At 39.2% G+C, this 14,154-nt stretch overlaps 1 protein-coding gene across 7 annotated transcripts in view; it reads left to right on the forward strand.

The window, feature by feature from the left end:
• dicer1 (dicer 1, ribonuclease type III) overlaps positions 1 to 14,154 on the forward strand; it is a 266,759-nt gene that overhangs the window by 172,494 nt on the left and 80,111 nt on the right. For 6 of the 7 annotated variants that reach the window (XM_061842862.1, XM_061842863.1, XM_061842865.1 and 3 more), the window contains 3 exons: positions 1 to 72; positions 2,644 to 2,749; positions 3,988 to 4,163. The exon at positions 1 to 72 is cut by the window's left edge and continues 111 nt beyond it. In XM_061842862.1, coding sequence (XP_061698846.1) covers positions 1 to 72; positions 2,644 to 2,749; positions 3,988 to 4,163 — 354 coding nt within the window. Of the gene's footprint in view, positions 73 to 2,643; positions 2,750 to 3,987; positions 4,164 to 14,154 lie in introns of those variants that run through there. The other variant, XM_061842867.1, reaches the window with a different exon arrangement.

A 14,154-nucleotide genomic window follows, 5' to 3' on the forward strand; every position in this document is an offset into this window, starting at 1 on the left:
CAAAACTAAGTACAACCTGGACCTTTCCAACCTGAACCAGCCACTCTTAGATGTTGACCATACCTCATCCAGGTTAGTAGTACCTCTCCGCCTCCCACAAACACACTTATAACTGGGTTTATGGCTCACATTCAGACACAGTAAATGGGAGTCAGCACACACTTGCCAAAATTTACATTGTTTAAAAATATTGCACAATTTTATATTTGATACAAATGAAATTTTTCATCAACCGTCAGAATGTTCAGATACAGCAGCTGAAATAAGTATTCACCATTTTCACTGGCATTTCATCGTCACCGTGTTCTCACTCACTGAATGTACTTTCCAACTTTCGCCAAATGTTGGGAGAAGCCCATGTAATTCATATGAAAAAAGAATGTAGAAAAATTAAACAAATTAAGTCGTGTTCAAATGTGTAATGAAAAGAAATGAAATGTGCAATGAAAAAGTATTGAACACAAAGAAAGTGAGGTGTAGAAGGCACTGAAAGCCAAGACATCTAAAATCTATCAGCAGCTATCCAGCCCTTTATCAGTACAAATGAATATGAGATGGCCTCCAAAAAAATCTTCATTGCCAAGGTGGAGGTTGAGATACAGTGAAGAAAATAAGTATTTGAACACCCTGCTAAATTGCAAGTTCTCCCACTTAGAAATCATGAGGGGTCTGAAATTTTCATCGCAGGTGCTTGTCCACCGTGAGAGAGATAATCTAAAAAGAAAAATCCAGAAATCACAATGAATTATTTTTTAACGATTTGTGTGATACACCTGAAAGTAAGTATTTGAACACCTATCAGCTAGAATGGTGACCCTCAAAGACCTGTTAGTCCTCCTTTAAAAGTCCATCTCCACTCCATTATCCTGAATCAGATGCACCTGTGTGAGGTCGCTAGCTGCTTAAAGACACCTGTCCACCTATACAATCAGTAAGAGTCAAACTTCTAACATGGCCGAGACCAAAAAGCTGTCCAAAGACACGAGAGACAACTCCACATTGCTAGAAAGGGCGACGGAGAAATTGCCAAGCAGCTTGGTGAAAAAAGGTCCACGGTTGGAGCAATCATTAGAAAATGGAAGAAGCTAAACATGACGGCCAATCTCAATTGGAGTGGATCCCCATACAAGATATCACATCGTGGGGTCTCAATGATCCTGATGGTGAAAAGGTGGGGAATCAGCCCAAAACTACACGACAGGACTTGGTCAATGACCTGAAAAGAGCTGGGACCACCGTTTCCAAGGTGACTGTTGGTAATACACTAAGACGTCATGATTTGAAATCGTGCATGGCACAGAAGGTTCCCCTGCTTAAACCAGCACGTCAAGGCCCATCTTAAGTTTGCCAATGACCATTTGGATGATACAGAGGAATCATAGGCAGACGTTTTGTTGTCAGATGAGACCAAAATGGAACTTTTTGGTCATAATTCCACTCACCGTGTTTGGAGGAAGACGAATGATGAATTACATCCCAAGAACACCATCCCTACTGTGAAGCATGGAGGTGGTGCATCATGCTTTGGGGCTGTTTTTCTGGACATGGGACCGGACAACTGCATTGTATTAAGGAGAGCATGACCGCGCCCATGTATTATGAGATTTTGGGGAACAAACTCTTTCCCTCAGTCATTGCTGATGGGTCATGGCTGGGTCTTTCAACATGACAATGACCCAAAGCACACTACTAAGAAAACGAAGGGGTGGCTCCACAAGAAGCATATCAAGGTTCTGGCATGGCCTAGCCAGTCTCCATACCCAAACCCAATAGAAAATCTTTGGAGGGAGGTGAAACTGTGTTTCTCAGCGACAGCCCAGAAGCCTGTCTGATCTAGAGAATATCTGTGTGGAGGAGTTGGCCCAAACCAGTGTGTGCAAACCTGGTAAACAACTGCAGGAAATGTTTGACCTCTGCAATTGCAAACAAAGGCTACTGTACCAAATATTAACATTGGTTTTCTCAGGTGTTCAAATATTTTTTGCAGATGTATCACACAAATAAATTGTTAAAAAATCATACATTGTGATTTCTGGATTTTTCTTTTTAGATTCTCTCTCACAGTGGACATGCACCTACGATGAATATTTCAGACCCCTCCATGATTTCTAAGTGGGAGAACTTGCAATATAGTAGGGTGTTCAAATACTCAATTTCTTCACTGTATGTGTTGTGTGGGCAGGACCTTTTTTTGATTTGACCTACTTCATATTGCGTAACGTTTCTCATTTTATTTTGTTTTCATCCTTATTTTCTTTTATTGCTGTGCCTTTGTGGCATTGTACAGGACTTTGGGAACCTTGTTCATTTAAATTGTGCTTTCTAAATAGCGCAATGGATTGGATTGACCTTTGTCATGAAATTAAATTTTTGTGAAATACTTGTTTTTTCCGGGATCATCTTAATTCAAACAAATAAAGACTTTAAATATTTCAATTTGTGTGTGTGGTGAACTAACTTAACAAACAAGGTTCACTTTGCCAAATTGAAAAAAAAAATGACTTTCCTTTGATGTTCAAATTTTTGGCCACGAGACAGGTGTAAAGTTTGTGTATTTTTGAAAAATGTCTAGCATCTGCACCTATTCTCTTAATATATTATCAAAATTGAGTTTATATAGTATTAGATGTCTTTTGTCTTCAGACTGAATCTCTTAACACCCCGCCACCTGAACCAAAAGGGCAAAGCACTGCCCCTCAGCAGTGCAGAGAAAAGGAAAGCAAAATGGGAAAGTCTACAGAACAAACAGGTAATTTTTCTTTTTGTGGGTGCGTCATCTTTGAGACAATGTAGTGTTTCTTCCATGTTTGAGGTTCAGGGTATGTAACTCACTTGTGCTTTATGTACTGGACATTCATTAATTTGTTCTTTTTACCATTTATTCTGTTGTGTGTTCTTGGGAAGCTGTAACATATCCCAACTGACTGGGTAAGTTGGCAAGTGGCAGTGTACACCTTGCCTCTCACTGCATCAAAAGAGACACCTTTTCACCATCATATTCACATAACCTTTTCCCTACAATGTTTAATTTAGAGTTGTCGGTGCTAGGAATGTTCTCCTTAAGCGCTACAGCTAAAACAGCAAGACAGTTTTTTTTCATTTAATTTTAACCCTTTTTTTTGTTACAGTGAAAAAAATAGGTATTCGAACACCCTGCTATATTGCAAGTTCTCCCACTTAGAAATCATGGAGGGGTGAGAAATTTTCATAGTAGGTGCATGTCCTCTGTGAGAGAGATAATCAAAAAAGAAAAATCCAGAAATCACAATGTATGATTTTTTTTTTTTTTAAACGATTTGTGTGAAACAGCTGCAAATAACTATTTGAACACCTCTCCATCAGTGACCCTCAAAGACCCGTTGGTCCGCCTTTAAATGTCCACCTCCATTCCATGTTTTATCCTGAATCAGATGCACCTGTGTGAGGTCGTTAGCTGCATAAAGACACCTGTCCACCCCATACAATCAGTAAGTCAAACTTGTAACATGGCCAAGACAAAAGAGCTCAGAGAGGAGTGCAGTGTGTGCAAACCGGGTGAACAACTATTGGAAACTTCTGACCTCTGTAATTGCAAACAAAGGCTACTGTACCAAATATTAACATTGGCTTTCTCAGATGTTCAAGTAGTTATTTGCAGCTGTATCACACAAGTAAATTAAAAAATCATTCATTGTTATTTCTGGGTTTTTCTTTTTACATTATCTTTCTCACAGTGGACATGCATCTATGATGAAAATTTCAGACCCCTCCATGATTTCTAAGTGGGAGAACTTGCAATATAGCAGGGTGTTCAAATCCTTATTTTCTTCACTGTATGTGAGGGAATACATTTCTGGAACTCCTCATAACATCTTTTTTTATTTACCTTGAGCAAAGTCCCAATTTTTTCAATTGGTATTGTAATGTTGCTTGTTTTCTATGCAACACATTGTCCTTGTGGTCATTTTTTTATTCGTCAATCTAAGGCATATTGTCTTTTTTTTTTAGATCCTGGTTCCAGAGCTTTGTGCCATCCACCCCATCCCTGCATCCCTTTGGAGGAAGGCTGTGTGTTTGCCCAGTATCCTGTACCGTCTCCACTGTCTCTTGACAGCGGAGGAACTCAGATCCCAGACAGCCAGTGAAGCTGGAGTTGGATCACAAATCCTTCCTCCTGATTTTAGGTATCAAACTAAAACAAGCTTTCACACTGATGTGTGTAGTCTTAATGAAATTTAAAAACAACACATGAATTGTACCCGTCTTCCTACATTTGGTTCATAACAGCTTTTTGTCAGCACTGGATTTTTTAGAAATCATTTCTCAAGTTACAGTTCTGCTAGTTAGCTAGTTTTACAGCTGTAGAAGGTTTTGTCGACTGTATGTGTGCAGTCATAAATTGAAATGGTTTTTACATTTTCTGGGAATATGAAATTGTTTATTTTTAATATCATCGTGACTCCAGTGACAGTGTATTCTCCATTCAGAAATCATGGCTGGAATAATTGCTAATTATTTGAGGTTTGGTTGAAAGCTGAAACCTGTGTAGGTCCGACAGAACGAGAGCATTGGAAAGTAATTTAAGCCACACTACCTATCTCATCTATTCAAAAATATTATTCCGTTGAAGTAAAAAAAGAAAAGTTTGAAGGTCAGACAAATGTTTCAACTGGTGCCATCGAGCCCTTCTGTATATTACAGCCTGTAAACAAACCTGCATGTTATGTGACTTTGCAGCGACTACAATCATGTATTCTGTTTACTTTCCTTTGACCTCTCATCACCATACCATGTTGTTTAAATTATTTTTTGTTACTCAGTTTTAACACTCAAATTTGGACTGATATGAAGGAAAACAGGTGAAAAACCTTAAACTAACCCTAGCTACTATTACAATGCCCATTGATGCTGTCTTAAAAAACCCATGCAGGCAAAGGCACAAGATGCAAACCCCATTGCGGGTGAGGCCAGATTTGAACACGGAACGTCAGAACTATGAAGGAGATGTGCTAACCACTTGTCCATTATGCTGCCTCTTTCTGCACAAATTCATCCCCTCTTTCACCTGTCACCTTCTTAAGGTGTAGGCGTTTGCATGTCTTGATGATCCTAGGAGCTTGTCTGTGACTTTACAGTAATGGAGTCAACAAAGGTAAACAGGTCCTGGGTTAAGGATCAGACAAAGTAGGGCCCTGGAACGAGGCCTCCAAGTGGGGTTTAAAGGTGAGCGGCTGTTGTTCAGGTCTACACCTATGGGGCCTGACTGGGCTTAGGCGGTGAACTTGGCAGTTTCATCCCTAGCTACAGATGGCTTGAAGGACATTGCATTTCACCTTTCTGGGAAGGAGCCTGAGCTTGTTGGTGTGTGAGGTTTACAAGTACTGACGAGATATAATCGAGCTCACCTCCACACATAGCTTGAGCTCTTGTGCCAGGCCTCTTGAGAGAGTTTGGAGTGTCAGCTGACCGGAGCTGTGGCCATTAAGGTGGCCAGTGCCTGTTATGGTGCCAATCCCCCAAACCATTGGTGTACACCAGCAGAAAGGGGTCCCGTCAAACTGAAGACATCCACTTGGCCTGTTTTGGCTTGTGGGACTCCAGTGGTAGCTAATGAGTATTGGGTGGCCAAGCTGAATGCAGCTTTGTTGGTCATTGAAGCAACAACTCTGGCATAGGAGGAGTTTAGTGAGACCATGGAGAATTCACAACTCTCATCAAATGACTTCTGGATGGCTTTGAGTTTTCTGGTCCAACCATCCAATTTCTCAGGAGAGCTAAGCCGTGCACCATAACCACTGTATAGTGGGTATGGGCCACTGCTAACCTCAAATCGGGATGGTGTGAGTCAGTAGGGGGGATACTTTGAAGACCTCCTCAATGCCACCGACACACTTTCTCATAAGGAAGAAAAGTCTGGGAACTATTAGGCGAGTTCTCTTATTGCTGGAGTTGAGGTCACCAAGGTGGTTAACAAGCTCCGTGGTGGCAGGATCCCTGGAGTGGATGAGATCTGCCTGGAGTTCCTGAAGACTCTGGATGTTGTAGGGGTTTCCAAGATGACGTGCCTCTGCTACATCGCAACGACTCCATGGACAGGGAAAATGCTGACTCATAAATAAGTGGAGGCAAATAATGAAGCTTAGCATGTTGCACATTTCCTCATGTTGGGGGACTTTTCCTCTGAGGGAGCTCTTCTAAATCTTTGTAGGAATTTGCCCAGAGATGTGGCGCGAATAGAGCAAACGTTCTTCATTGCCACATCCATTATTTCTTTCATGTTGAGCATTTTTGCAGATAATACTTGTTGGTGTATTATGCAGGGGTAATAAAGGAAATTCGGGAAAACATCTTCTTCCCTGCACTTGTCAATAAACCCATTCGAGCGACCAACCATTGCAGGTGCCCCAACCATTTTGATGGACATCAATTTGCACATCGGGAGCCGAGTTTTTTTCAAGACAGTTTTTCAAACACCATCATATGTCCTCTTCTCACGTGTTGTCGTATTTTTGATTCCGTTTTAATCTTTTGACTTGGTCCAGCTCCCTCACTTATTTTTATACCTTTGAGTTCAAGTGTAGCCTCCTATATTGGAGACAAAATTTCTAACTAACAACATCATTGATAAAAGCATCCGAAAAGAGCTTCATCTGCAGGGTGTCTGGTAGTGGTAGTAGTGGTGTCACAATATTTTCTTTGAGCGTTATCACAGTGGATCTGTGCAATATACACAGCAAGGTCCGTTGCTATGTTGGTGTAATGCTTTGTGCAGTGACTCACTTGTATTATTAAAGGTCACTAGCAGAGCGACCTGTTAAAAACAAGAATGTACAGTTGCTGCATTTACCATTTCACTCTCAGAATGAAAGTAAGCAGGCACGCTGCACCTGTGTGAGTGTGCGAGGTATATTCAGGGACTCTACGTGAATGGGAGTGAGTATGTTCTTTTGTAATGGGAAAGTCGAGCAAATATATATAATGTATTGCGCATTTCATACACAAGGGAACTCAATATGTTTTACATGATTAAAAGCATTCAAATACATAAAAACATTTGAAAAGTTACAATTAAAACCACTTTTAGTGCAACAAATATCACTGACAAGTGGAAGTACTCTAAAATGTATGTGGAAAAAAAAAGTTTTTAATTGGTTTTTGAAAACACTCACACTTGGGGCTGACATCACTGCTGTTGGCAACTTATTCCATTATTTTGCAGCATTCTAGCTAATATGTTTCACCATGTTTGCTTTGGACTCTGCACTCCATTATTAGACCTGCTCAGTCGATCTCAGAGCCTTACTTGGTTTGTATTAGCATGTATTTCGTGTATTCAGGACCTAAACCGTTTAGTAATTTATCGTCCAGTAGCAGAACTTTAAATACACTAAAATTATAATCCATTTACTGAGCTGCTTATCCTCATGAACCTCAGGAGGCAGGGTACACTCTGAACTGGTTGCCAGCCAATCCCAAGGCACATGGAGACAGACAACAGCCGTACTCACAATCACAACTCGGCTCAATTTTGAATCTCCAATTAATGCATGTTTTGGGGATGTGGGAGGAAACCGGAGTACCAGGAGAAAACCCACGCAAGCACAGGGAGAACATGCAAACTCCACACAGACGGGGCTGGGATTTGAACACCGGTTCTCAGAACTGAGTCCAATGCTTCCAAGCTTTCCACTGTGCCCCCTAATAATAATATACAGCAATTTCTCGTGGATAATGTGTCCTGAAGTAAAATGTGCGCCCCCAAAGTTTACCTAATAAATTTAGAAATGATCTGTATTTCTATTTGTATTTTATAATATTATATATACATGTATATAAAATAGTATGTTCTTTATGTACGGATTAGAGACTCTGGCACTGAAAAAACAAAAGGAAGTAGAACTGGAGGGAGCAGAAATGAAGATGCTGAGGTTCTCGCTTGGAGTGAACAGGTTGGATCGGATTAGAAATAAGCTCATTAGAGGAACAGCCAAAGTTGGATGTTTTGGAGACAAGGTTTGAGAGAGAAGACTTCGATAGTTTGGATATGTTCAGAGGTGAGAGAGTGAGTATATTGGTAGAAGGGTGCTGAGGATGGAGCTGGTAGGCAAAAGAGTGAGAGGAAGACCAAAGAAAAGGTTGATGGACGTTTTGAGGGAGGACAAGAGGACAGTGGGTGTGAGAGAAGATGATGCACGAGATAGGCTTAGATGGAAAAAGATGACACGCTGTGGCGACCCCTAACGGGACAAACTGAAAGGAAAAGAGGAATCTATATTTGTATTTTGCTAGGTTTATACTGTTATTTTTTGTACTTTTTATTATTTATTATATTATTATTATTATTTAGTTTTTTTATTTAAAAAATTGTACCACAATCAATAATCTTTGTGCATGTCGTGATGTAGTGGAAATATATATCTCAGGACAGGCCACAGGACACACTGGTCCTGGTCCCTGTAATTGTCAGAACAGAATCCAAAAAGATCCATAGTAGCAACCTTTGGTGTATCGGTGTGGAACTCATCACTGATAACTTGGTCCAGTTCTGGTGCCTCCTGCATTGCATCATGAACAGTGATCCCATCTTCCTCCCACAGCATGGCATCTTTTATGCTATCCATGCCGTTTGTGAGGAAACATTTTTTAATCCAAAGAGTCTTGGTTCAATTTATACCTTATACCATTACTGTATTCTCAGCACATTGAGGCAAATCTCCACAGTGCTAATAGCGCAGCCTCTTGCCCTCCGTTTGGCTACAATCTGTAGCAGCTCTTCCTCTATCTCTGGGAACTGTGCAACTCTCCCAAATGCCAAAATTCTTCCATGTGCTTTTTGATAAATATTTTCTCCATCATCTTCCTCCACAATCTTAAATTTGATTCAGCCACTTTAAAATGCCGATCTGTTTCGTGGTTTACCACTTCTTCGGCAGCAGTGATGAATTTTTTTAAAAGCGGCTGCACAACTAGCCTGTGTAGTCAACATTTTTTAGTCTTAGTTTAAGCTAAAACAAATTCATGGGGAGCCGTTTCTGATGTTTGGTACGTAGCAACAATAGTGGTACACTAACGATTGTAATATGGCAAACTCCCGCCAGCAGATCAGTAATCTCAGGTTGGCGGCGCACATTACTGTAATACATATAAATATGTAACATCAGACATTGAATATGAAATGTAAATGGATAACTTTTTTACCACCCTATGTACCTCTATAAAACTAAACAATATGATTTGATTTTTATTTTTAACCTTTACCTAAATATAATGCCCTCTATTGACTTTTGGAAAATGTGGCACAATATTCATGAGAAATTACTGTTATAATAAAAATAATCATTATAAATTAATACACTAAATGTAAAAATGAATAATTAGGAAAAAATGTTTGGATCAGAATGCTTTTATTGAAACACTGTACAATCACACTATGATAATGTGGAATTTATTTTGTTTTGTAATTATTAAAATGATTGTATTTTGTCCGCATGAAAAGTATTGGAATGCCAAGGGCAATTCCTTTTATAGATGTGCAGGGTTCCCTTGTTTTACAGAGTTTTAAAACATCCCCGCATTAAATGAAATCGTGTGGTATGTTTTTTTTTCTTTTTTTTCATTACATTTTTTTACAGGATGTTTTTTTTTTATTTATAGTGCATGTCTTTTTGTTTCCATGTTTTTTTTCTTTTACAGTTTTTTCCTTTGAAGTGTTTTTTCAGGGTTTTTTTCTTTTTTGTTTCTCATCTTTTAAGGCTGTTAAACCACATACTATAAACTTTTCCCAGACATGCAATAACATTTTCTTAAAATTCTCTCGTTTAAACACTCTCAAAGTTAAAATGTTCGTAGATTTGTAGATGGTCACAGACATATGTGATTCTTATAAGGAATAGTTCCAATAAATAAAAATGTCTCTTATTACTTGTTACTTTGTTGTTCTTTGTTCCGAATGTCGTACCAGGGCAGCACAAACTGGTGGAGAAAAAATACTTTTTTTTACACACTTGGCCAATCAAGCCGATTCTGATTTAAAAAGAAAAAAAAAGGATGCGACTGTCTTTTAGAATGAAACCTGTTTGAGGCCAAAACATTTATTTGAGAAATAAATAGGTAAATGCCCCTCCATCCAATTTCTTCCACTTAATCCAGGACCGGGTATTGCCATTTTTCTATAAAAAGAAATATTTTTTTTAGGAATAAATGTAATTGGAATTATCAATCTATGAAGTTGGACACAAGACATTTTTAAAAGTAACACGCATATTTTATTGTTGCTCTGGTTGTGGCTTTTCTTCCTGGTGCCCCTTTTTCCGCTGTAGCACCTTGGTTTAGGTGGATTTTTTGTAAGTGAAAAACATAGCTATGGGTCATTGTTGGCAATCATTTTTCTTCTGCATGATCATATCCTTACAAACAGACATGCCACCTTTGATTATATTTGAGAACTGAAGCCGTGACGCTGTTGGGGCCAGCCGGCCATCGTGAAGGCCCCTGAACCTTGAAAAAGTGCACCCAACCTCAGTCCAGTTTGCTGAAAGTTAATCAATCTCCTCCCTGCTAAGTGTCCTGTACAGTACAGAATGCGTTCAGTTTGCCTAATTTACATAATTATTTGATGCTAGCCATTTGGCTCTTTAGTGCTGAAGAGGAAGAAATAGACAAACGTTGAGAGAGAGAAGGATGCAGAAACACTTGATTCCTTGGCAACCATGGCCAATGAGCTTCAACAAGCTACATGAAGCTCAGGTGCGCTTGTCCAGCAGCTGGTTATTTGGCCTGTCGTGGGGTCCGCAATCACCTGCCCTAAGTACCAGGACCGCCGTAGGTCCTGCTGGCTGATCCCAAGAAGTTGACAATGGTCTACAGTCCCGTAGCCAATCCCGATTCAGAATACATTTCCCTCAACAAATCAAGATAGAGAACACAATGCGCATTCATACACTGTTAAATAAATAAAAAAGCCTGCTATGCTGCTATGCTTACACAAACACACGCACACAAAACTTGTAATCAAGAGGCCGTGTGAAGTTAACTGCGTTGTAATAAGGGAACACTGTATACTGAAGACATCTGGGTTTCAGATTTTTAAAAATCAGAATAAATTCAGAATTACATCTTTTATTTCATGGTGTTTGTCGAAGACAATAGGAGGAAACCAGATTTGTCAGCACAAGAGGAGGAGGAAAGCACAGAGCCTACAACTGAATTTGAATGTTGGGAGTATGACAGGAAAAGCTCAGGAGTTGACATGATGATTAGGAAAAAGGTTGATATATTGTGCATCCAAGAGAGCAGGTGGAAAGGTAGTAAGGCTAGAAGTTTAGGAGCAGGGTTTAAATTACAGTGAAGAAAATACTGTAACTATTTGAAGGCCCTGCTATATTGCACCTTCTCCTACTTAAAAATCATGGAGGGGTCTGAAATTCTCATCGTAGGTGCATGTCTAATGTGAGAATGATAATCTAAAAAGAATATCCACAAATCACAATGTATGTTTTTTTTTAACAATTTATTTCTGTGATACAGCTGCAAATAAGTATTTGAACACCTGAGAAAACAAATGGTAATATTTGGTTCAGTAGCCTTTGTTTACAATTTCATAGGTCAAACGTTTCCTGTAGATGTTCACCAGGTTTGCACACACTGCAGGAGGGATTTTGGCCCACTCCTCCACACAGATCTTCTCTAGATCAGACAGTTTTCTGGGCTGTCGCTGAGAAACACAGATTTTCAGCTCCCTCCAAATATTTTCTATTGGATTTAGGTCTGGAGACTGGCTAGGCCATGCCAGAACCATGATATTGTTCTTACGGAGCCACTCCTTGTTTTTCCCAGCTGTGTGCTTCTGGTCATTGTCATGTTGAAAGACCCAGCCATGACCCATCTTCAATGATCTGACTGAGGGAAAGAGGTTGTTCCCCAAAATCTCACAATACTTGGCCGCGGTCGACGACCCGGAAAGAGTGGCTTTATTGTTCCTGCCACGTAGCTCAGCTATGCAATGAAAGAAGGGAGTTAACCCCGAGGAGGACGACCTTTGCTCTGAAAAAGATGTCTACCGACCATGGTCAGGTGACCGTAGCAGGAAAGATTAACACGATATTTTCGCAAAACTCGCATGTGCATTGAATGAAAATGGCTGTTTCCCCCACTCGCATTGTGACCTTTGGAGAAAATTTGTCAATTTTGCTCTCAAAATGGATGGGAAAATGCAGTTAAATGAAAATAGGTGGATGAACAAAGGACATTTTTACCAGAGCGAGAGAGCTAATTTTCTTTTTAGCACAACGGGAAGCCACTCTGTGTCAGGCACCTTTATTTGATTTCACAGCTTCTAATCTTCACTTTACCTCACTCCACACCAACATCAACCTAGAATTTCCAAAAGGGACTGAATTTTGCAGTCACATGGTTAAGTACTTTGAAACATAAGACAAAGCACATACTGTTTTAAAAAAAAATAATTAAGTATTCAGAGATGAACGCTTGCATCATATCAACTGACTTGGAACATTGCAGGGGCCAAAAAGCCATACAATTAAGAGGAATTTATTAAAAAATCCCAATGTGAGATCACTGAAATCTTGTCCTGAAAACAAACATCTGAAACAAATGATGTCAGACCTCCAAATGTCCTGCCACATTCGCATGGCTACTGATTTACAGTTGCACTCAGACCTCCAATAATAGTATTTTGGTGTTGCGTTAGATGAGAGCTGTGCAATACAAGACTTGGTTAGTGTTCAGGTAGTTTGTCTGTATTAGAAAGAACACAATTTTAACATGTTGGTTTTTCATTTCAAATGAAAAATGTAACAGTCTTGGGAGGTCAATGGGTCTCAGGCTTGATGGAGTTAGAGCAATTAAGGGTTATGCCACCAAGTATTCAATGTTATTCACTTCAAATCATAATTTTTTTTCCCCCAATACTTTTGCTCACTTCAAGTGGGTGCGGTCAACCAAAATTTGATCACATATCTAGATGAAATACCATTAAATACAAGCTGGCATTCTGAACTTCTCTCATATTCATCTTTTTATGTGAAATCTTAACGTCTTCAGTATGGAACAAAAATAAACATTTGTGCCCTGCGACTGGCTGGCGATCAGTTCAGGGTGTTGTGTGACTTTTACCCGTAGTCTCCTTGGATAGGCTCCAGCTTCTCACGACCCAAACCAGGAAAGCGGTGTTGAAAATGGATTGATGCATTAACCTTGCCATTCCCAATACCTTTGAAAGCAAAGCAATTTTTTTATATAGTGCATTTAATACACACGCTTACTTAATGTGCTTTAAATGATTAAAAGCATTTCAATACAGAGAAATAAAAAAAATAAAACAGGGGAAAAAACAATTAAAAAAAGATAAAAATGGCAAAAAAATATCTTTAAAAAATTAAAAAGTACAATTAAAAACAGCATCCAGTTCAATAAATATTAAAAAACAGAAATATCTTGTTGCATTTGTGAGCAGCATAATAGCTAAATGCTGCTTCACCATGAGATTGTCAGTCTGTCAGTCTCAGAACTTTGAGTTTGTATTCTGTAAGCATTTATTTCATCTATTTAGAACCTAAACCATTTAGTGATTTCTAGCTGCAGCTGTTTAATGCTCTTTTTGGTCCAGTCCAGTCAAAAGACCATTACATTCGTAAAGTCTACTTGAAATAAAAGCATGGGTGAGCTTTTCCTGATCTGCTTGACACAAATAAACCTTCACTCGAAATATGTTCTTCAGAAGGTTTTTGTGATTGATTTGATATGACTGTTGAAAGTCGTGTCAGAATCTATCAAAATACCAAGGTTTGGAACTTTGTCTGTTTTTTTTAAGATAGTGAGTCCAGGTATTTACTTAGAAATGATCTTTTCACTAACAAAAACAGTTGTCTGTTTTTATCTCATTGAAGAAAATTTTGGCTCATCCAGTTATCTTTTTTTAGACAGTGACACAACACATCAATTGAACTATAGTGCTATGCTGAATATAAATGTCATCTGCGGAGCTATGATAGTTAAAATAAAGTTTTGAAAATTTGACCCAAACGTAGCATATACATGTTTAAGGGGTCTACCCCATAATTCATTGCCATTTGGTGAGATTGAGCACTTCCATTTGTTACAAATTAGCGCTTTTCCTCCAGGGAGGACCTGAACCCTTTTAGGACAGTTCCATTT

The sequence above is a fragment of the Syngnathoides biaculeatus genome, chromosome 15, assembly GCF_019802595.1.
Source record: "Syngnathoides biaculeatus isolate LvHL_M chromosome 15, ASM1980259v1, whole genome shotgun sequence".
NCBI classification, from domain to species: Eukaryota; Metazoa; Chordata; class Actinopteri; order Syngnathiformes; family Syngnathidae; genus Syngnathoides; species Syngnathoides biaculeatus.